The sequence below is a fragment of the Dicentrarchus labrax genome, unplaced genomic scaffold, assembly GCF_905237075.1.
Source record: "Dicentrarchus labrax unplaced genomic scaffold, dlabrax2021, whole genome shotgun sequence".
Lineage (NCBI taxonomy): Eukaryota > Metazoa > Chordata > Actinopteri > Moronidae > Dicentrarchus > Dicentrarchus labrax.
The window spans coordinates 14,854,572-14,875,224 of NW_026136711.1; the positions used below are offsets into that span (position 1 = coordinate 14,854,572).

General features: G+C 39.2%; 1 protein-coding gene and 1 long non-coding RNA gene across 3 annotated transcripts; one reads left to right on the forward strand and one right to left on the reverse strand.

Moving 5' to 3' along the window:
- Window positions 1-228: 228 nt before the first annotated feature.
- On the reverse strand, window positions 229-16,611 carry stx18 (syntaxin 18). 2 transcript variants are annotated; one of them, XM_051415455.1, is made up of 11 exons: window positions 16,411-16,611; window positions 6,605-6,672; window positions 4,862-4,977; window positions 4,524-4,601; window positions 4,252-4,318; window positions 4,055-4,146; window positions 2,192-2,283; window positions 1,775-1,833; window positions 1,285-1,354; window positions 1,113-1,193; window positions 229-984 (listed from the first exon to the last, which is right to left on the reverse strand). In XM_051415455.1, exons 1-11 carry the CDS (start codon window positions 16,561-16,563, stop codon window positions 889-891), a joined length of 972 nt encoding a protein of 323 aa, XP_051271415.1. In that variant the 5' UTR covers window positions 16,564-16,611; the 3' UTR covers window positions 229-888. The 2 variants fall into 2 exon arrangements, with proteins under 2 accessions (XP_051271415.1, XP_051271416.1); XM_051415456.1 differs by lacking the exon at window positions 6,605-6,672 and having other exon boundaries at window positions 16,411-16,601.
- A 34-nt stretch (window positions 16,612-16,645) lies between these two features.
- On the forward strand, window positions 16,646-20,354 carry LOC127372092 (uncharacterized). Its single transcript, XR_007886537.1, has 4 exons — window positions 16,646-16,799; window positions 17,028-17,329; window positions 17,542-17,671; window positions 17,837-20,354. It is a non-coding gene; the product is annotated as an uncharacterized LOC127372092 (long non-coding RNA).
- The last annotated feature ends 299 nt before the right edge of the window (window positions 20,355-20,653 follow it).

Genomic DNA, 20,653 nt, shown 5'->3' on the forward strand with positions numbered 1-20,653 from the left:
AAAATGTCTAATCCCTGTAATGCTTTACCCAGAATATAGGTTAATCCTAATAAACAGATTAGCTGAAATATCAGGAGGCTGTGTAAATCAAATCTCCTGTCGACAGCTTCCTTTCTTTCGCTGACATGAGCCAAGACAGGCCCTTGCCCTTGATGTTATCTGAAAGCTTGACATAAATATGAAATTCATTAAGTGTTATACCCTGAAGTAAAGAAAGATGATACAGAATTTAATTAAGAGAATTGCTTAGTTTTACTAGAATGTGAGTGGTGTGTCAGTACAGTTACGCTGTGATAGACATCAAATTAATTGTTCTGCTTCTCATAATTGCCTGGAAATGAAAACATTCCTTACATTTGACAGTGAAGTATAATGTATATGTCACTGAGGGACACAAGTTTATAATGTATATAAATAATGTACATGAGACAGCAAAGTCAATGTAATGTCAGTCTGCACAGTATCCTTTAGTCTGTTCCAAAAAGCATCAACAGGAATCAATGTTTTTTTCAGTCAGTCAGAACAAGAGTAGTAGCCAATCAAACCATTATCACTGCTTTTAGTGGCAGACAAAGACCAACTGTCCAACCACACACACACAGACACAGACACACACACACACACACACACACAGTGCTCCATACAAAGTTCTCCTCCACAGAAGTGCTTTTAAAGACTGAAACTAGATAGCATTAGGGAAAAACAATCTGCCATCTTCACTTGAACACAGAATCTTCATGAAGAACACGCTGTTGCTTTGTACACCAGGTCCAGCGTGGTAAACTGTACATTCAGTCTCAGTGTTGTCATCGCTTCTTATCGAGATAACCAAAATGTGCCGGAGCTAGACTGTTTCCTGTTGTAAAGAGTCCATGCTGACCAGCTGTGTTAGCTGTCATACCAGTCCAGGAAGAGGAGAGAGAAAGAGCACATGACCAGGAAGAACAGGATCCATACCCGGAAGCCGGCGTTGTTTTTGATTGCCTTATGATAGAAGTAAACAAAATTAAATTTTACTGCTCAGATTTATCAACCAAAGGAAAACATAAAATAAAAAATGAATAGCACATGTGGACTAAAAGGAATGGTTGTTTTCATTTAGTGAATGTTACCTCTCGTATATCCTCATTGCCTTCTTTGACATTCTCTGTAGCACCCACGACCAGCTGATGAATACTGTCTATCTCTGTTTCCTGTCAAAGAAAGTGAGGTGGAAAATGAGTTAAGGTACACCTTGTCTTTAAAATACTGTGTGTTTAAGTGACTGGAATGGAAAGAACTCACTTGTTGCAGGACTTTCTCAGCAAAGATCTCCTGCAGTCGAGAGATCTCCACCACCTTCCCCTCGATTTGCCTGCCACACACAAAAGGAGCACGTGAAATATCGAATAAAAATTGGGTGGCTAGCATATTTAAGCCTTTCCAGATGAAATTAGGATTACAGGGACAGGTCTGGTGTTTAGTAATTTTCACCTCAGGACTATTTAGTTCCATCTGGAACAAACGAATCAGTGATTTTCTCTGGCTACCACAGTTATAATCTCATCTGCAAACACCTATGTCCTTTGGGTCATTTTAATCCTGTCTGGATCGACATCTGGTATTTCACATAATTGTTGTCTTGCTCACCTGGCATTTCAATTAGTGGGGCGATGTAATTTAGTGGGAGGGGAAATGACATTGTGTAACACACCCTCTGGTAATAGCCATGCTGTCCAGAACAGATAAAAAGGAAAAAAAGGGGGAAGTAATGTCTGTGCTGAGTGGGACTCACCTCACTTCATCGACCAGGCTGTTCATCTCACTCACCAACCTCTGGTTCTCCTGCTCAAACTAGACAGAAAGCCCACAAAAATAAAACATATTCATCAATAATGCCTATGTAGATTGTAGACTGTAGAGTAACTACAAGTTAGGATATGCTGTATTACGTAAACTATCTAGCCAAATTAGCTAAATTAACATAACTGTGTACTTTTGTGACTTGACAGACTGCAAGTTATATTTGTAATGACAAATAAAAGTCTAAATTAGTCTGTTATTTGAACCTCCTCAGTAAATCATTGAATGTGTTCTTTACTGAATCCCTGTGCATTTAGACTTCTTAATCCTCATGAGACACACTCAATGTATCATACAAATCTACATATACTGTATGACATAAATACTGAATATGTCTGAGGTGCCACACCATCTGGATCTCCTCCGGAGAGAGCTCATCCTCCACTCGGCCCTCCTCCCACAGGTTGACAGGGTTGTCCAGGACCTCTGACACACTCTTTTCTACAGACAGAAAACAGACAACTTCACGTGTCAACAAAAACTCCGAACACTCACTCCATCATTCCCTCTGTCCATCTAAATTTCGATTAGTTCCTAATTCTGTCTTTGGAGGGAAAAATATAACCCTGTGTGATTATTTAGATTAATTTATTTAGATGATTATTTAGTGCCTTGTAGTCACTTCACATTTCAGCACATTGGACTGACTGTAATACAAATTGTAGGAGTGCAGTAATTAATCCTTATCATGAGACATTACACCTTGGCTGTGCACTCTCAGTGGAGCTTGATGAAAATGGCTCATTAATAGGAGAGGAGAGTGAAGAGGGGGAACAGAAATATTATTGTTGTCTGAGAGGTTCGGTGGCAAGGTGACAATATAGAGTACAAACATTGTGCTGCCAAACACAAATGATCAGCCTCTTTATTGACTGTTTATAGAGATACTTAAAAAGGTCCAGGTATCATGTTTTCAGAATGACATATATTTTATAATGCAACACAGTGACAGCAATTTAATAGCAATTATGTGCATTTTTTAACTGAAAATTAGTCAATTAAAACTAAAATAATTTTGATGCCTTCAGTTTGTTTCTCTAAAGTGATAATAAGGTTGAGGAAGTAGTGTCTTTAAGCAGTTTTCATGATTCACATAATAATCCTGTTAACATGATAATAACAATGAGACTAATTGCTTTTTGACTGACTACTATCAAACCTAACTAACACTGTTATTACCATAATTACGCTATAACACATTATAATGCCATTAAAAATCCATTTTAAAATTAAAAATGTAATGCTGCTGTTGCCATTAAAGCTGGAATGAAGTTGACGATGGCCCTGAGAACGTTGAGTGATGTAGAGAGGACTGGGAACTTTTATCTTAAGATATCGCATCCAAAGATTTGTCCATGTGAACTGTGCGGTGCATCCCTACATGTTAATGATTCCCGACTACATAAACCTGCAGAATTACAAGGTAATGGTTGTGACTTCATCAAAGCACCGTCGTCAGGCATAATGGTGCTGCGCTGTGTCATGGCACTTTTCAAATTAGAGGCTGCAGATGAAACACAAAGACCGGCCTGCTAACTTCAGATGGCTGTGGAAATGTAAATAATGTATATAATATGTTACATTGTATACTTTTATACAATGTAAAGACAGATAATGTAGAGGTAATAATCACCCATTCATCTGTAATGCAGAATATGATAGGCTTCAATCAAATGTATCTACTGGTTTAACCTGAGCTTTTTCTTTTGTATTTAGATTCAGGTTCAGGGTACTTAATAGTACCAATAGGTAAATTTAGTTTGCAGTAAAAGACAATGAATTCCTCACAACTCAAACAATTGACAAACATGACACAACTTGAAAAAGTGCTCCAGGCTCTAAAAATGAGAAATAACAAAAACAAACCATTAAAATAGACAGTCACCAGAATAGACAAGGTAAAAGTGCAGGTAAAAAAACTGCTACTACAAGGCCAATTTTATACCACTTTGTTCTATATCTTGGGACTATAAACCTCTGTCCGTTGACATAGTTACGGTGAATTTCTATCATTAGTTCCACATTTTCTTGCCCTGCACAGAATGCGAGGAAAAGTGCACTTTACAAGGGACAGAAATAACTAAATACACAATAATGCCAAACCAGCAAAGAACAAATCATGGTCAGAAACACGAACATGTAGCAGAATATCTTGTACCTCTTTGTGTACTGCCACAGAAATAGAGTCCAGTGTCTCAGGGGACTCACTTACCAGTACTTTCCTCCTTGACAGTCTTCTCCTCCGTGGGCTCCACTTCTGGCGTTTTCTCAACCTTACTGTGGTGCTCTGGGGCCAGTCTTGACCTGAAACCACAGAGCAAAGCGTCATGTGAAACAGGAGCAAACTTTTAAAGTTGCAACAGTCCTAAAAAGTCCTCCTCATGGAAGCACATTTTTGCAAATACTCACAGCCTCTTCTTGTCCACCATTCTCTTGACCCGGATTGCTCTCTGCTCAGAGTACAGCTTGCATACTCCTGAAAAACAATCAACATTCACATGACGTTACCATGCGGTCCTCATGTTGTTTTCCAATGCAAACAGCCTTCGGGGCTCATACCCACTACTCCCTGAGCCATGAAATGTCCTAAAGATAAACAAATGGATGCATACACAACAGTCCATAGAAGACAAGCTATAAGACGTGTGCTGTCTGAATTGTAATGAGTTCCATGAACTTACCTCTCAGATACATTTCAATGAGGTCCAGCACGGCCCCTCTATGCTCCTTTATCTGGGCTGATGTCACCTGCTTCTCCGCTATCATGACGACAATAACACATTCACTTATTAAAAACAAACAAAAAAAAAAGAAAAAAGTACAGACAAATCCAATTTCCTCTCAGCTCCCAGGTTGATTTAAAAGTAAATAAACTTCAGAGGCCAGTTTAATCTGAGTTGTATCTTTAATGTATGCTGCACAATGCAAGACGAAACTAGCACCACCTGAAAGCATATTTTACATTTACAATGTTATTTATAGAGTAGTTAATGAGCTGCACAGTAAAATAAGCACACACCTTCATTGCGTAGCTGCTTGATGGCCTCAGAACAAGTCCTCATGAAGATCTGAGCATCCTGGTCAATCTGGTCTCGTTCATTGTCCGTCATACGGGTAAGATCTGACGAGATGAGACTGTAAAACACACAAGAACAATCACAGTGATTTTAAACACTTAAACACTATGATGGCAGGGAAACCCCTAATGTCTTTAGACCATTAAAGTTCGACAAATGGGTGAGTTAGAGTTTCCAATTCCTGTGTTCAGGTTTTAGTACATGAAGAGGAAATTGAAAGGAAAACTTTACAAACATGAGGAAAACATGCAAACTCCATTATTGTGACTGAAACATACTGAAGGACTTTCTTGCTGTCAGATCTGAGATTGTCTCCCTCTGGTGGACAAGAGACACAGTGACTCTCTGTAGCTAAGAACATGAAGAGATGGTGATGATTCTATTCTGCTGTAAAGGTGGATTTGGACTGGTTAGATTGGATTTTAAAATGGTTAGTCAACAACTACTTAGATAATTAAAAGGTGGCGTAAACGTTTCTGGAGAAATCCAATACCATGACAAATGATTTCATGTGAACAACAACCCAGAAGGTTGTAACACTGTAATGTAATGTTAAATGTTGCTAATGTTGCTGCTGTGAAGCTGACATGCAGAGAGGATGAAATGTTTCCCAGAGCTAGCACACCAGCTCCAGACAAACTAGACAGTAAGCTGACCTGCCCAGGGACTGCGGTTAAAAATTAGCCAGAGTGGCAAAACTGCCACATTTACAGAATGTCCATTAATGTGCACTGTCCCTGTAACTTTAAACTGTATAAATACATCAATGAATGAAGGCTTTTCCATGGGTCAAGTCATTTAATATTACCTTATTATTATTGACACACAAATCCTGGCTGGAATAGCTGGAATAACAAGTTACTTTGTCTCCCATTTACAGAGCCAGGGCTGTATACAGCGTACACAGTGTGTAAAGCTAGTGAACTGCTAGGAGATACTTTAGATATCACCGTAACATATTCTATTTAATTCAAGAGCACCATCAATCGGGATTTTACTTTAACCGTAGTAATACTTGGTCTGAAATGATTACTAGCTAAACCTATTCTGTAAGCATTTGGAAGTAAACTCTGTATAATCCATAGTGTATAATTATTCTGTCTGTGGAGGAAAAAGGAAGTTGATAAGTAAATTGGAAGACAGGAACGGCTAATGACGAGACTTGCACACATACCACTGATTCTGCTCCATGCTTCTCGATGGATTTTCCCACCACTAAATACTGCTGCGCTCCACCCACTGACATCTCTAATGTTTAGTTAATGCGCTCTGTTGAGGCTTTATCAACAAACCTAACAAAACACTGGCAACTCCACACACCCACACCTACAAAACACAGAGGGAGCCTTGAGGGGAGGAAGGCCTGGATTAGTCCCAGGGCGTGATTTGTTCTTCACTTGGTTGCAGCTCAATTATTCCAGACAATTAGACTGGAGACTGCCGCTACAGACCACCCTACTCGCTGCTGACCTTGTGCCAGCAGACAGCCCCTGCAGCACACACACATACACACTAGAGACATAACTGACAGTACCTTCAAGTAGCCCTGACTCCTGACCTTCTCTGAATTTTGTCAAAATCAAAGTGTTTGTCTCTTCTCCGGCCTCCCTCTGCAACCTTGAGGGGTTTTTACCGCTGCTGTTGTCGATTGTGGTGGATTACTGTGACCGTTTGCAGAGGCTTACCTTCCGGCGCTCACATAATCTTTCCTGTGTTGTAGCAGAAAGTCTTTGAGCTTGGTGATGTTTGTGATCTGTCAAAATAAAGTGAGAAGAAGCATTACTTGACTGCATTACCATCATGTCAATGAGTCTGTTTAAATGCTGTGCCTCGGTTGCTCCATCAAATGTGTATGCTTAAGAAAGAAGTTTTTAGACGTGTACCAGGAAACTATTTTCTCCCAACTACATTTAGACAGAGCCAGAGTAAATGTATAATTTTGTGTTTATTGGATGTGACAGGCGACCAATGTCCGTGTAACTCTGTGAATTCTCAATATTTGCTTTTGACAATTCATCAAGTCTGGGACATACAAAAATCAAACCTGCAATTTCCTCGTCAAACAGCTCTCATAAATAAAACCATGAGCGGCTGCATACAGAGCACTGACAGAGCCATCTCTAATAAGCTTTAAATTCATGATCTGTTACTATTTATCACTGAGAAAATGTCCAAGTGTGTGTGTGTGTGCACAGGGAAACCAGAGGAAACTTGGTTCAATCCAATATTTGCTCCTGTAATTCGGTCAAATATTAAAAAAGACCAAATTGCTTCCCTGTCCACAGAGCTCTGCTGGCAGGGTACAAGTGGGTGTGAATACGCACACAGCAGGCTCTGTATGATCCAGAAGAAGACAGAACTCAGACAAGCTAAGGATTGAAAAATGACACAATGAGTTTGACTGTGACAGCGACCCCAGAGCGTGGGAGATTATTTTGATAGCATAACGACGCTGTCTTCGGCCTTCGGCTTTTTCACTCTAACAACCTCAATTATCAAATTGCCTTGGCTGTGAGGGGTAACCTGGCACCAGTCGTCTAATAACGTCTCTAAACATTCATTCCTAGCCTAACGGTGACTTGAAGCAGTGTTTTATTTGAGCTGACATTTGAAAAATGACAAGTTTTTCAATGCTGAAAGAAGGTGTCAAGATCAACAGAGGTGAGCAATTTGTTAGAAAGCTAGAACTCAGTCTTTGGTTTAGAAGGTAATTCAGTGACGTATGACACTGCTGTGGGGCGCTAACTCGGGCAAGGGCTGTTAAAGCAAGCCGACCCTTGTAATAATACAATTATTTGAGGTCAAGAGTTAATTGTTGTTCAGAGCAGTTGAGCTTTGAGGGGGTTCAGGGGAGAAGACAACCTTTCTCATGGTTCAAAGTGTATTAAAACTCCGTCTGTGTTGTAGTGTCGCAGTGAATGAGGAAACTTTGAAGCGAGCTCCTGCGAGATTGGTAGGATTTTCCAAAAGTGCAGCCATAAACCCTCCACTGAATAAGCTGCTTTTTAAAATGTCCTGGGTGATCCTGTTGGTTGGAAAGGATCTTATTTTTTAACAAGTTGACAATAATGTTTTCTTCAGCAATTAAATCATGGATTCAACCAACTCAATATGTATCTTACAGTAGAGACAAATAACAAATGTTTTTCTTCATTCATAGTCTTTTGTGATCATTTTGATTGGTGGTTCATCTAGGAGTGTTATATCTCACCTCCTATAAGAAACACTGTCTATTGTGAAGTATTTAATGTGGCCTAGAGCTGAAACAATTACTTGATTAATCAATAAGTCAATCAAACAAAAAATCATCTGCAACTATTTTAAATAAGTCATTGTTTAAACAAAAATAACTTGCCATCACCATCACTGGCTCCACTCAAATGTGAATATTTTTTCAATCTTCTGTGATTGTGAATTAAATATTTTTGTTATTATTATTCATCTGAGAAAACAAGATGTTTTATGACATGGGCTCTGGGCGTTTTTTGTTATTTTCTGACATTCTATAATCAACTGATCAATGGATAATGAAAACAACTGCTCAATACTGCCCTAATGTCATCTTGTAAACTCCTGTCAATATATCTATCTGTATTTTTTAAAAGGAGGCCAAATTTGTCCAGACCTTTGAGTCCTAAAGATGAAGCACGATGAGGCAATTGTCATAATGTGATCTTATTAAGCCTTCAACTCCTCTATCTCAAGTAAAACCAGCTCTGGTGGTAAAATATTTATTTACAGCCACAAAAACCACTGTGGAAGCACACTTTTGAATTTCCGTAATTCTCAGTTTTCAAGACTATCCTTGGCCTGCCACAAAGTGGAAAATATAACCTCTTACATGGCATGACTAATTTATCTTTAACTATAAATTATATTTCATGCTTGTAATTAGCACTTGGCTTCAGCCTTTTATTTATGTGCTAACTATATTTGCCTGCAGACCTCTGTCCATGGCACTGCACATCTTTGACCAGCAGGCAGTGCTAAATCCACAGCATTGGAACATGCTGAGTCGGACAAGGAACGAGTGGGAGGGTGTGTGTGTGTGTGTGTGTGTGTGTGTGTTGTGGGGGTGCCGGGGAGTGTCAAGACTGCTGCTCTGGGGGTTGAGCTGTCTCCTGTGTGTATACATTGGAGCTCAGATTCCCAGCACAACCTCAAGGGTTTGTAGGGGGTCAGAGGGATCAATTGCTCTTGTAACTTAAGACCCCAAAGAGCAAGTAATTCCTCAACAATGAGGAAGGGGGTGGCCATGTGCATGTGGCTCACCGTATGTGTGTGTGTGTGTATGCAGCTATATGTGAGCATGTGTGCGTGTATACATGCAACCGCCATAGGTGTGTGTCAGGCAGAGCTCACAGCGAAGGCAGAAGGAGACAGTCTGCCGGGCTACATCTAATCTCGTCATCATCAAAGACCCCCACTTTACCTCCTCACTTTCTCCTTCCCCCTTGCTTCCCTCCAGCCCCAATTGAGCCCAAACAAACCATCAGGGGGGATTATTATGAGGAAGAAAAGAGAAAAGGCTTAGCTAGCAGATTTCTAAAGAGCTTGGATGGCTCTTTGTTTTGTTAAATGCAGGTAACTGACAGAATTTGATGATGACTGCCCCGCTTTGGTTTAAGTCCCTGTGTGTCCTGACCGAAGGCTATCCATACTGACGCCACGCTATGTTGTGTATGTGGGCCTGATACAGAGAGGATGCTTCAGTGGAGAAGACTCTGCCGCATGTTGATTTTATTATCATGTTTATGTCTGACTCTCTAATGGGTTCAGTTTTGTCTTCTTATGTCTATTTACAGCTAAAGTGCTTTAGTCAGCTCTATAAACAAACAAAAGGTTCCACCAAAGAAAACTTTTCAGATTATTTATGAACAGGGTCTTTGACCTTTTTTGAAATGTGCTAAAGTTATATCTACGTGTTTCATTTAGATTCAAAGCTGCAGTAAGCGACATTTGTATACAGTCTTGCCGTTTGTTGATCATGCAGGTCAGATCCTACATGGATACATAAAACAAATACTGAGGCACATCAGTGGCGACGTTGTATGTTTTAAAATCTACAAAGCTGCCACTGTGCTGCAACGCTGAGTCACATCTCTATATCTTTTCCCTTTTACAACAAATTGAAAGTGTTTACGAAGCATCTTTGTCAGTCACGAATCAGAGATCCGACTGAGGCCGACCGTGTAGGTGACATCACCGTTGAGACAGGTCTTGTGTTCTGTTTTGGACAAAATTCGATGGAAACTACACAGCTGCGTTTTTAGGCTATTAAATCACATTTTAACAATCAATTTCACAAGAAACAGATGTATTGGCTGGGACTGTCACGTTTAGCTCACAAAACGTGGACACTAGAGTGTACAAAATCAAAGAATAAAAACAGGCAGCGGTGACATCAAGTGACACACGTCACACAAGATCTGATATATTGTACAGAATGTATTGCGATCCTTTAAGGAGCGTGATTATGTAACACTGCGATAGTAGTTTGTGATTCCTGCAACAAATGTTTGAACAATCAGAACGTGTCAAATTATCTGTCTGTTAGTCAGGTAAATCAACAGTTCCCCTCCCTTCTTCTCACTCAGTGTTCACATCTAGATAGTACTTACTATTATAACATACAATAACTAACTTGCCCTGAAGACTTTGCACACACTTTGTATTTACACTGGCGAAGTGCCTTCTTTTTGATTTATTTCTGTCAAGTAATGTGAACTGTGTGTTCATGGAAGTGAATAGATTGCCTCAGGTCAACTGTTTCATCTTTGTTTTACCTACTTTGAACACATTAAACAAAGAAGAAAAATTATTACATGCTTTAAAGATGCAAATTAATAAATATGGATATTGTAGTCAACATGGAAAATGGCAAACCTGGAAAACTGTAACTCTCTCCTCTATCTCTAGCAGATAAATCAAATACAATTCCTGAAAATGCGCAAAACAACTAATGCTAGATATAGGATGTTAGTAGCTTTAATAAAAATAAATAAATAATAAAATACATTTGCCAAGACTTATGAACTAACACATTTAAAGAAAAAAACAGGATGGGTGACAACCCTTGTAATCTTCTATCATGTAATAAACATGCTTATACAGCAGCTTTCCTTCTCTATGTCATAGGTGGTGTGGCTAAATTTGTGTGGGTAGAGAAAAACACTCTCGCTCTTGTTTCCAAATTTCACATTTGGTCGAGGTCAGACAATTGCTGTAAAGACAAAAACCAGAGGAACTGTGCATATAGAAAAAATGTCCGATAAGCATCTAATACAGTTTTGATTTGAATAAAGTAATTTAATTTGAAGAACGACAAAAGTAACTATGAGCAAAGTGGGTATGCCTGGAAACAGACATTTCAGCTGTGTGGATGAAAAATTCTAACAATACTGTAGCTAATACTCAGGCTTGAACAAACAAACAAGCACCAGAGTAACGGCCTTTTTCTCTGGACCTTTGCCTTTAACAATGAATTTAATGTATTGTAGAGGAATGGTGACCACAGCTGAAAAGTAAACAATGTGTTTACTGTTACAGTAAACAACATTATCTGCTTTAGTTTGAATTGCTGTATTAAATATCAATGAGAAATGACTATACATAATTAATACCTCATGTGTTCTAGCACTAACATCTTAATCTAGACCAACAAGAATACTAGTCTCTTTTAGAGCTGTCTCTAAGTAGAGGAGCACACATCTGTTGCAGTTTCATGGTTCAGACTCTCTGTATTTTGGAGTGTCAGGGTTAAGTATGCAGCCTGCTGTCATCTGTATTGGTAGTATTTCAGCGATTGTAAATCACAATAACTAAGATTGTCTAATGACAAAGCCTGACAACATTCTTCAAAAAGCATCAACAGCTGCTGCTTTTGTTTTGGAACACATTTAAATGTTTAAACTGAGCCTAGTCTATTGAGCTCAACATTACTTTTGTTCCGCTTAAACTATTTGGTCTGCAGAGTACAGTATCTGGTGTCCATCTTATGATTTAGAGTTTGACATACATCTGTAAATCTGCATCTCACTACTTTTTCCTCTTTTATTTTCATTTTCATGAATCATGTAGGAACATTTTGTTGCATGCAGTGAAACAAAATCAAGACTGCGCTCAGGCCTGACAGCAGATGCCTCAAAATTCAATTTGCCTGGCTTTCATGGGAAAACAGTGCAGAGATTAGGCCGACTGGTAAAGAGACCATTTAGCAGCACGTTCATCTCATGGTGATCCCTGAAAATCACTTCCCCATGGCTGAAGCACTGACTTAGTATAGTCTTGGCTTTGACAGCTGTACGCCAGCATGTTTTGTGCCAATGTAGCTTGATGAGTGTAGAAATGAAAGAGGAAACGTTTTGTTCAAGTGTCTTGGGGTTGGAAAGATTATTCCACTTTTATCCATATGTTTTTAGAAATAATGTTACATAAAAATATATATATTGCAAACCTCCATAAAATGTGCAATATAAAGAGGCTTCAATGAGCTTTATGTTGTCTCATGAGACAATATCTTATCAACGCAAAGTCAGGATTTGTTTTATTTGCTATATGAATGGTTGTTGTTTTTTTTACTCTCTCTGTAAGGCTCAACAGTACTTAGGCTTTGTGCTTCTACCATAAATGTTTTAACTTTGTTACTTGACCGACAATAACTTTTATTTTAAGAAGAGGCCTGGCAAAATATTCAAGTCAAAAGGGCAGTTTTCCACACTAGTGCACTTTATTCCCCAAATGGCTGACATTAACTCATAAATGTCATTGCTGTACACCATCAGCCCAACATGACCTAATAAATGCAGAAGATCATCAGATAAAGAAATTATTTGGGCTGATATAGTCCAGAGTTTCTCCAAAACATAACTTTTATGAAATTGTGAATGTTTAAAAAAAACATTTTTGGCTTTGACATGTATCATTACTAACACAAATATCAAGCAAACCCGACTCTTAAATTTCAAACGAAATGTTTTGAGAATATACTAGCATACTCTTTCAATGTGAAAGTTATCATAGGGAAGAGACCCCCCCTCCCTAACAGCACAACATACTTTTAAGTGCTGGCTGAGGGCCACACTTTTCAGGGTTTCTAAGAAAACACTGTGAGAAGGAGCCTATTTTGGAATACCAATACTAAAAGCACAGTGGGGAGCAAAGCACTATTTTCTACACACAATTTACCAATTTTAAAGTGACCTCCTCCATTTAAACTCGAGAAGGGCAGCATGCTGTGGAGAGAGACGAGGTGAGCGGTGAAATGGAGATCACAGTGCCCCAAACCGACCCCTATGAGGTAAAAGATTCCCCTGACCAAACCCCACCCTGTAAACACTGGCCCTCTTATTAGTCAATCAAGCCTTTTTTGAATTGCCTTGAGAGAAGCTGCATTTCCTTTCTCATTGAGTTGCTTTTTGAATGGGAAAAAACCTCATAGGACCACTGTGTATTTGTCAACTTTGATGTTTTCCTTCTATTTTTGTGAAGCTTCGGTGGGAACTTGGAGAGTTATGCATGTCTTGAAGGGCACCCACATCTGTTGTGCATTAGGTGCCGGCCGTCAACATTGTTACTGAGGACCTAATTTAATATTTTCTCTGTTTTGATCTTCCACCTTTAATCACTGGCTCTTGGGAGGATCGGCTTTCCCCAAGAAATTGTTCAAGAGCCGAAAGAAAATGTTATTGCAGCATGTTTATGGAATCATACATGTGAAGAGCGGACTTGCACAAAAAATGCTGCCTATGTCAGGCTGTACAGAGAAGAATGGAGAGTTGAGTTGTGGGTGAAAACCGCAACATAACTGTAAGCAGTCAGGACATTCCAAACTCGCAATTTCAATTTCTACACAAGCTGCTTCATCGAGATGGTTTGAGATTATATCTGCAGCATGAGGGAGACAGCGGTAGGGGGGAGGAGAGCAGAGGGCAGGCACCACAGGATAGGTTTGGGTTTCTTTGAATCAGCACCACTGCTTTTATTAAACCACCATTTCTAATATCAATGTAACAGAACATAACAAAACCCTGGTTGTGCAGAGCTGCTGTGACTGGGCTCACGTTTGCCTCAGACTGATGGTTGGAGACATCAGGTACAACTTAAAGTCCTGACTCCCCGAGGGAAACGTAAAGTGGTTCTTCAAGGTGCCTTTGAAGAGGTTTGTGTTCATGGTATACATGTCAGGCCAAAGACTTCTGGCTGTAGAAGCAACACTCGTGACATGGAGCGAAGCCTTTTAGTTGCCAATAATCCATCTCCTACTGCCAACCACTGACAATGTCTAAGTGCCTCAATGGAAGAATAAAATTTGAGCTGTTTTGTCAAAATTCCTGAACTAATTAAACGCCAATGTTGCCCTGCCAAGTTTTTAAGGTCAGTTTCCCATGACAAGAGGTTCATAACAACTTTTTTCCCAACAACATATTAAAGGCTATGTGAAATTTTCAACAATTTAAAATCAAGATTAGTACACAGTGAGCTAAGTCTTTCAACAGACGTACTGAAACCAAAGCTGTCAACACAATTACAACCTATAGATAAACATTTAGCTCGGTTTGAATGCTTGTTTCAAATAGTTCACGACATTATAAGAAAACTTGCCATGTCCTTTCAATCTAAATGAAGTGAGGAGAGGGCTCTCCACTACTTTTATAAGTAATGTTTCTGCTTCGGCAGCCTAAAGTCTAGATCACATTGGGCAATTTTCCGGGTCAGTTCAAAGCCCAGAATCCAGGCCTGTCAGTGTTGGGGGAGAAGTGACATTTGAACTTGACAGTTGGCACAAAATATTCTGGGCTCAAAACTGCTGAGTCTGGCCAGTTGGCCCACTGTGATTTTTTTTTTTCAAACAACTTAGCCTTTGTCTTCCCAGATCTCAAGCAGAGCAGTCATTTATTCTGAACTGCCCAGACTGGGCAGGATTTGAAAATTCCTGTAGTCCAACCAAAGTTCAAGTAAAAATAGGGGCAATTTTATGAATGCTATGTTATTTCAGTATCTTTATTTCCTTGTGTACAGTAGATGACATTTTTGCAGTGATTTATCTTCAGAAGTGGACTAACTTAGGTTAAGTTGTTGTAATGTTATTTGCAGTGTTTAGTCCATACAGTATTTATTCATGTCTACTTGAAAATAATAATTGCTGGCCATGATATGCTCACATTTCAAAGGAATATAATGGTCAAGCAGGCGCATAACAAAGCAGGGCAGAAGAGGACATTGCTTTGTCTGAGAGAGACAATTTAGTTTTAATTATGTAGAAACATCAGTCTCTCCCTGCTTTGTGAGTGGGTACAGACAAGCAGTACTGTACACAAAATATGTGCAATGCATGAATCTCTGGTCTGTCGATCAGTTAGGAGTAAAACCTGTGCCAAAGATGTACAAATATGTGCCAAAAAGGACAATAGATTAACAGCAAAAAACGAAATGCCAACTGTAAGATTTTTAATCGAACCTATTTGTTAACTGCAATTTACAACCTTGATGCCACAAGAGTAGGCACCCTGCACGGCGAGTTGGAGAAAGACGCAGAGTCAAAAGCAGACAGATCGTTCCAGCCTAGCGCCGTTGAGTAGGTAATGGCTCTGTGGAAAACTACTTTGTTTTGAATACATGGAATGACAGTGCATCCTGTAACATGTACATTTGTGTTTACAGAAAAGACTAAACTAGTACATCACTACCATTACTACTAAACAGTTTGAAGAAAAGTGATTTCCTTTTTGAGAGCTGCAAATAAATAACACAATTCAGAGGGAGAAACATAAAGCTCTGATTCACTGCGTGATACAATCATAGTTTCTGGTTTGAAAGAGTGTTTGAAAAATTACAGAGTAGCCAATACCATATGGTCATATGAAAATATTTCTTGAACATGAGAAAATCCTATATTGTTGGCCTACACAAGGCACACTTTGCCACACATTTTACACCAATATGATTATTCCTTTAATATTTCTGGGTGCAGGAAACAATAAACATGTCAGCTTTATGGTAATATTAGATTTTAGCATCAATGTGGTGAAAGTGCCTTGATTAGTCAGATATTTACATTTATCATTGTTGCCTGGATATTTTATCCATCAACAGTTCATCAATGTATTTTCTGGGAAACTGAGCATACCATCATATAAAGTAACATATAAATTGTGATAGAGGATTTTATTTCTATTGCCCGGTCCCATTGGATTGATTTTGCATTTAACAAAGTTATGACACAGCTAAAGAGAGAGGCCTGGTTAACTATGAACAGCTGGCTAGCACACACTGTAATAAACTCATGCATTGAGTTTCAGTTTGGCAACCCAAAGCAAACCGGAGAACTACCTAACTTTGTGTACACATTATCAAAGCGTGCTGCTGCTTCTACAATACAGCATGACCAGTAAACTTCACCACAGCAGTCCCACACTTTAGCTGTCATTGTAAAGTCTGTCTGTGCCGATGCTAGCCCAGTTAGCTAAAGTTAGCTTGAGCAAACACTCACCACTTCTTTCGCCTTCGGAGAGAAGCCACTCTTGGGTCTGCTCCTCTTGAAAATGTCATCTTTGGCAGAGTCAAAGCCTATTCCTATCGCTTTGTTCCTCGTTTTGACTGTCTTTACACTGGCTTTGAAAAGTAAAGTTATGTCCACAGCCATGTCGGTGCAGCTGCGACGCAGTCACCGCTGTAAACAACCTGACACGTCACCGAGTGAGGACGTCATTATCCTGCGACGCTGTGGATTTTCCCTGAGACGGAGAAGAAAGCCTTACATTTTACCTTAAGCGGTTCTCAGTTATTATTTACTATAGCGTGTATTTTACCTCATAGTATTAACAACCTTAAAGCGTCTGACCTGGTATCGAGTTGCTCTTCGCCTTGATTGAGTTGCAGGTAGAGAAAATCTTAACATTTCAAAAATCTCTTAAGGATAACAACTTAAGTTTAAAGAGACTTAAGTGGAAGGCTTTACCTTTTAGTTAGATGACCATGTTAAATAATATGTTTAAATCCAGTCATGTTGAATTTTTTGCACTGTATGTGTGTGTCATAGGGATGTAATAGGGAACAAATGTACATACAGATAATCAATCATATAATCAATCTGTGTGTGTATCTCAGAAAAATGCCCCTACAACTTATTGAAGGGATGTCCACCAGGAAGCGAAGACCTAACTGGACAGACCAGGAGTGTCTTCTCCTTGCTCAGTTAATGCAGGAGAGGAAAGGCGTAATCCGAGGGAAGTGCAGCACCGGAGTTTCAATACAGGATAAAAGACAAGCCTGGGAGGAAATAACCCAAGCCATCAATGCTGCCTTTCCACAGATTCAGCGTACAGTTTCCGACTGTAACAAAAAGTGGGAGAATTTGCTGGCAAAGTCAAGGGAGGAGATCAAACGACAAAAAAGGCAAGCGGGAACAGGTGAGGAAAAGTTTGTTAGGAATAAAATCCTTATACCTTATAATTAATATAATTAAATCTACAGTCTAAGACTGTTTAAATAAGCCAAGGCCTTGAGGGTGGATATGTGGGGATGGCTGCAATTAAGCAAATCCCCATTGTTGATTTCTGTATTGAATTTATTGTATTGTATTTAATATTAATCGATGAACATCCTGATTTTGAATTCACAGAAGGCCTGTCCCTTGATCAGTTCAGTACTGTGACTCAAGTAGTGATTTCTGTGATGAACCTCTCAGACATGCTGCAACAGGATGGAGAAAACTCTTCAGTCTCAGAGTTGGTGGAAACTCACCAAAACAGGTACATTTTTTTCTTTTTGTGTGCTTAGAAAGCAGTAATTTGTTGAAAATATGCATCTGTAATAGGGTTGCATTGAGGCCATTTTTTTTTGTCATTTGGATGAACCCGCCCTTTATGTGTTAAGGATAAAATGCAAATTTTTGTCAACAATTCTTGTTTTTGCAGCTGTGATGAAGATGGAGATGACCACACAATAGATGAAAGATTCTCAAACAAACATCCACTGACTGAGCTTGATCTCCCTACATATCCAGATCCTTCTACTTCTTCAGCAGAACAGAAAGTGACTTTCACCAACGTCCCGAAATCACTGGCAGTGCAGTTTAGTGCTCATCGTGCTGCTGGCTTTACTGCGTCTACAGAACGACTAGATACTCCCTGCTCTACTTCTCCGCCCTCAGTACACTGCCCAACTTTGCAAGAGCGAATGGATTTGGAAATATCTGTGCTGAGAAGACAAGAGGCCGTCCTCAAGCTGCAAGAGGAATATTACACACTAAAAATTAAGCTAATGAAAAAGCAAATGGAAGAGCCCCTTTCAAAGGACTGAAGTAGCTGTAGAGAACGACTTGTTGAGCCTGTGAACTGTGACCATTCAAGTCAACAGAAATTCAAGTAGTATATGATTTGTTAGGGCTAAAGCTGAAATGTGTCATATTCTTCTTTGTGTAAAGAACTGATGTAAAACACTGAAAAATACACATTTAATTTGGTTGGAGACACATTCCATATTCGGCTGTTTTGATCAGGTTTGTGAGGTCACACGTGACAGTACCGCGGCCCAGCTCTAATAGCGATGTCACCTCTCAATGTGAAGCAGGATTCACCAAGTGTTGGATTGTTCACCCACTAAAGGCCTGAATATACTTGATAGTAGTTATGTTTGTACTACTTTCTGAAGTCTGATGGCGATAGTTTTGTGACACGGACCCCAGTGGACTGTAGCATACTAAAGTATAATACCTGCTTAACAGGGATCATGAGCTAGGTTTAGGCTGCCTTGAGACTGACTACTTTTACCACAAGTCTGTTTTTCTCCTTATTTCAGTAAAACATATTTATGTTATGTTTAACTTTTCTGTTGGTGTTTTCTTCTCAAACTGGAATGGTCAATTGACTTTTTTCACAGTACACATTTTGACTTATAACAGGAACAGCAGAGCTTATCAGTATCATGAGCATGGAACTGGGAAACCTAAATGGAATGCAGCCATAATTAGTATTATGGGTTATACCTGTGCTTTTCCTGCTATGACCTCAAAATATCTGAAGTATTCCCTGTGTACTGCTGGCCTGGGGAGACTGTGGAGAGCCATGTATTATACATATGAAGCAACCGATTACTTCTTCACAATTCACCAGGAGTGTGTAATGCATGCAGTAGTTGGCTCCCCTAGGTCTCACTTCCATTCATGCAGGTGCTGTAACCAACCAGTAGCAGTCATTGGTGTGATAAAAATGATCCCCCACTTGCTTCCAACGTGCAAACAAGACCGAGCTCAAGGTCCTATTGCTTGGAAATGAACTTGGCTTCACAAGTCTGTGTAGTTTGAACATGCAGGAAGACCAAATTGCAGATTTGAATATAGCCTTTAGCCTGTTTTTTATTCTCAGCGTGCATATATCTGTGTCCATGGTTATGGCCCCAAGAGCCATTTTGTCTGCACCAGACAACCATAATGCTAAGACCACACTACATTTTAAAACATTACTATTATGTATTATGGCATCAGAACAAACCAAAACCCCAAAACCTGATGAAATTAGTACGCTTTATTTATGATTTATGCCAGACATTTTTTTTCTGGTGTTCTACTTGATTATACTCATTACAGATGTCTTTTTGAATTCTTTGTATTGTACTGTAATTGATACATTAGTGAGCTACTCAGAATTTGCTCTTTCACACTTGGTCCCATTGTAATGAGGGATTAAGTTGCTTTTAAAGTTTTTTACAAAAGCAATCCAGCAAGGTTTGTCTGTGTTTTCTGTTTATGTGCATCAATGCATATTTTGTAGAATAAGATCTATCATGACATCAAGTTCTGCTTTTGTGGTGTATGATGAAAATGAAGGAATTCATGATGTTTGGTGCCTTGCATTGCCTCATTACCACTTGAAGTCTCAGTCAGTGCAATATAGTAAAATTATTGTTGTGGACTGAAAGTGTTACAGATATTGATACACAATAATGAGAATATTGCTTATGCTTATTAGTAGGCTACAAAGAGAAAACATTACTCACTAACAAAACCTCAAATAATGTTGAAATATTTTCCCAGGTGAATGTAATGTGCCATATAACTGTGGAATTACAACTATTACATTCTCAAATTCTTGAAAATGTATTCTCAGTAGGAAGCATAATTTAGTTTATCTGAAGTCTCACTCAAATGTATAATTTTACACTGTGAGAAATTTAGTTTATTTGCTGATTCATGCCATTTACTCCTAAGTGCAAATTTGGAAGCTGTAAATGTTTGACATATACCAATAGACATATTTATGAAAATTCTGCTTGGTCATGCCAATGTAAGTAAAGCTACAATAATGTCCTGTCTAGACAAATGTAGTAATTTGTGCGTAATATTTCTCATAAATCCGTTTATTTGTAAGTGACCGAGGTTGGCACCCAGATGTAAGCAGTGGGGCCCAGAGTGTTGAATAAAAGTCTGTTATTTGCTGTGTGGTTTGCTCATTTCCTTTGTTAGTGTTGTGCCAGACTGTGTTACAACTGAGTGCTGTGACTGTCTCTCCTTTCTGCTGCCTCAGCATTAACTCCTCATCATTTTTTCATTCACTCTTAGCTTTGACTGTGGAAAGAGAGCAGCTTTTCAAGGACTAAGGTTATGGGCACAAAAAGGCATGACTGCCTTTAATGTGTCGATATGAGAAGTCTAACAGAGCATTAAAGTTTCCTAACTTTTATCTTAACCACGGGATAAAGCACACTAATTGAGCTTGTTGCGAGCATGTACTGCA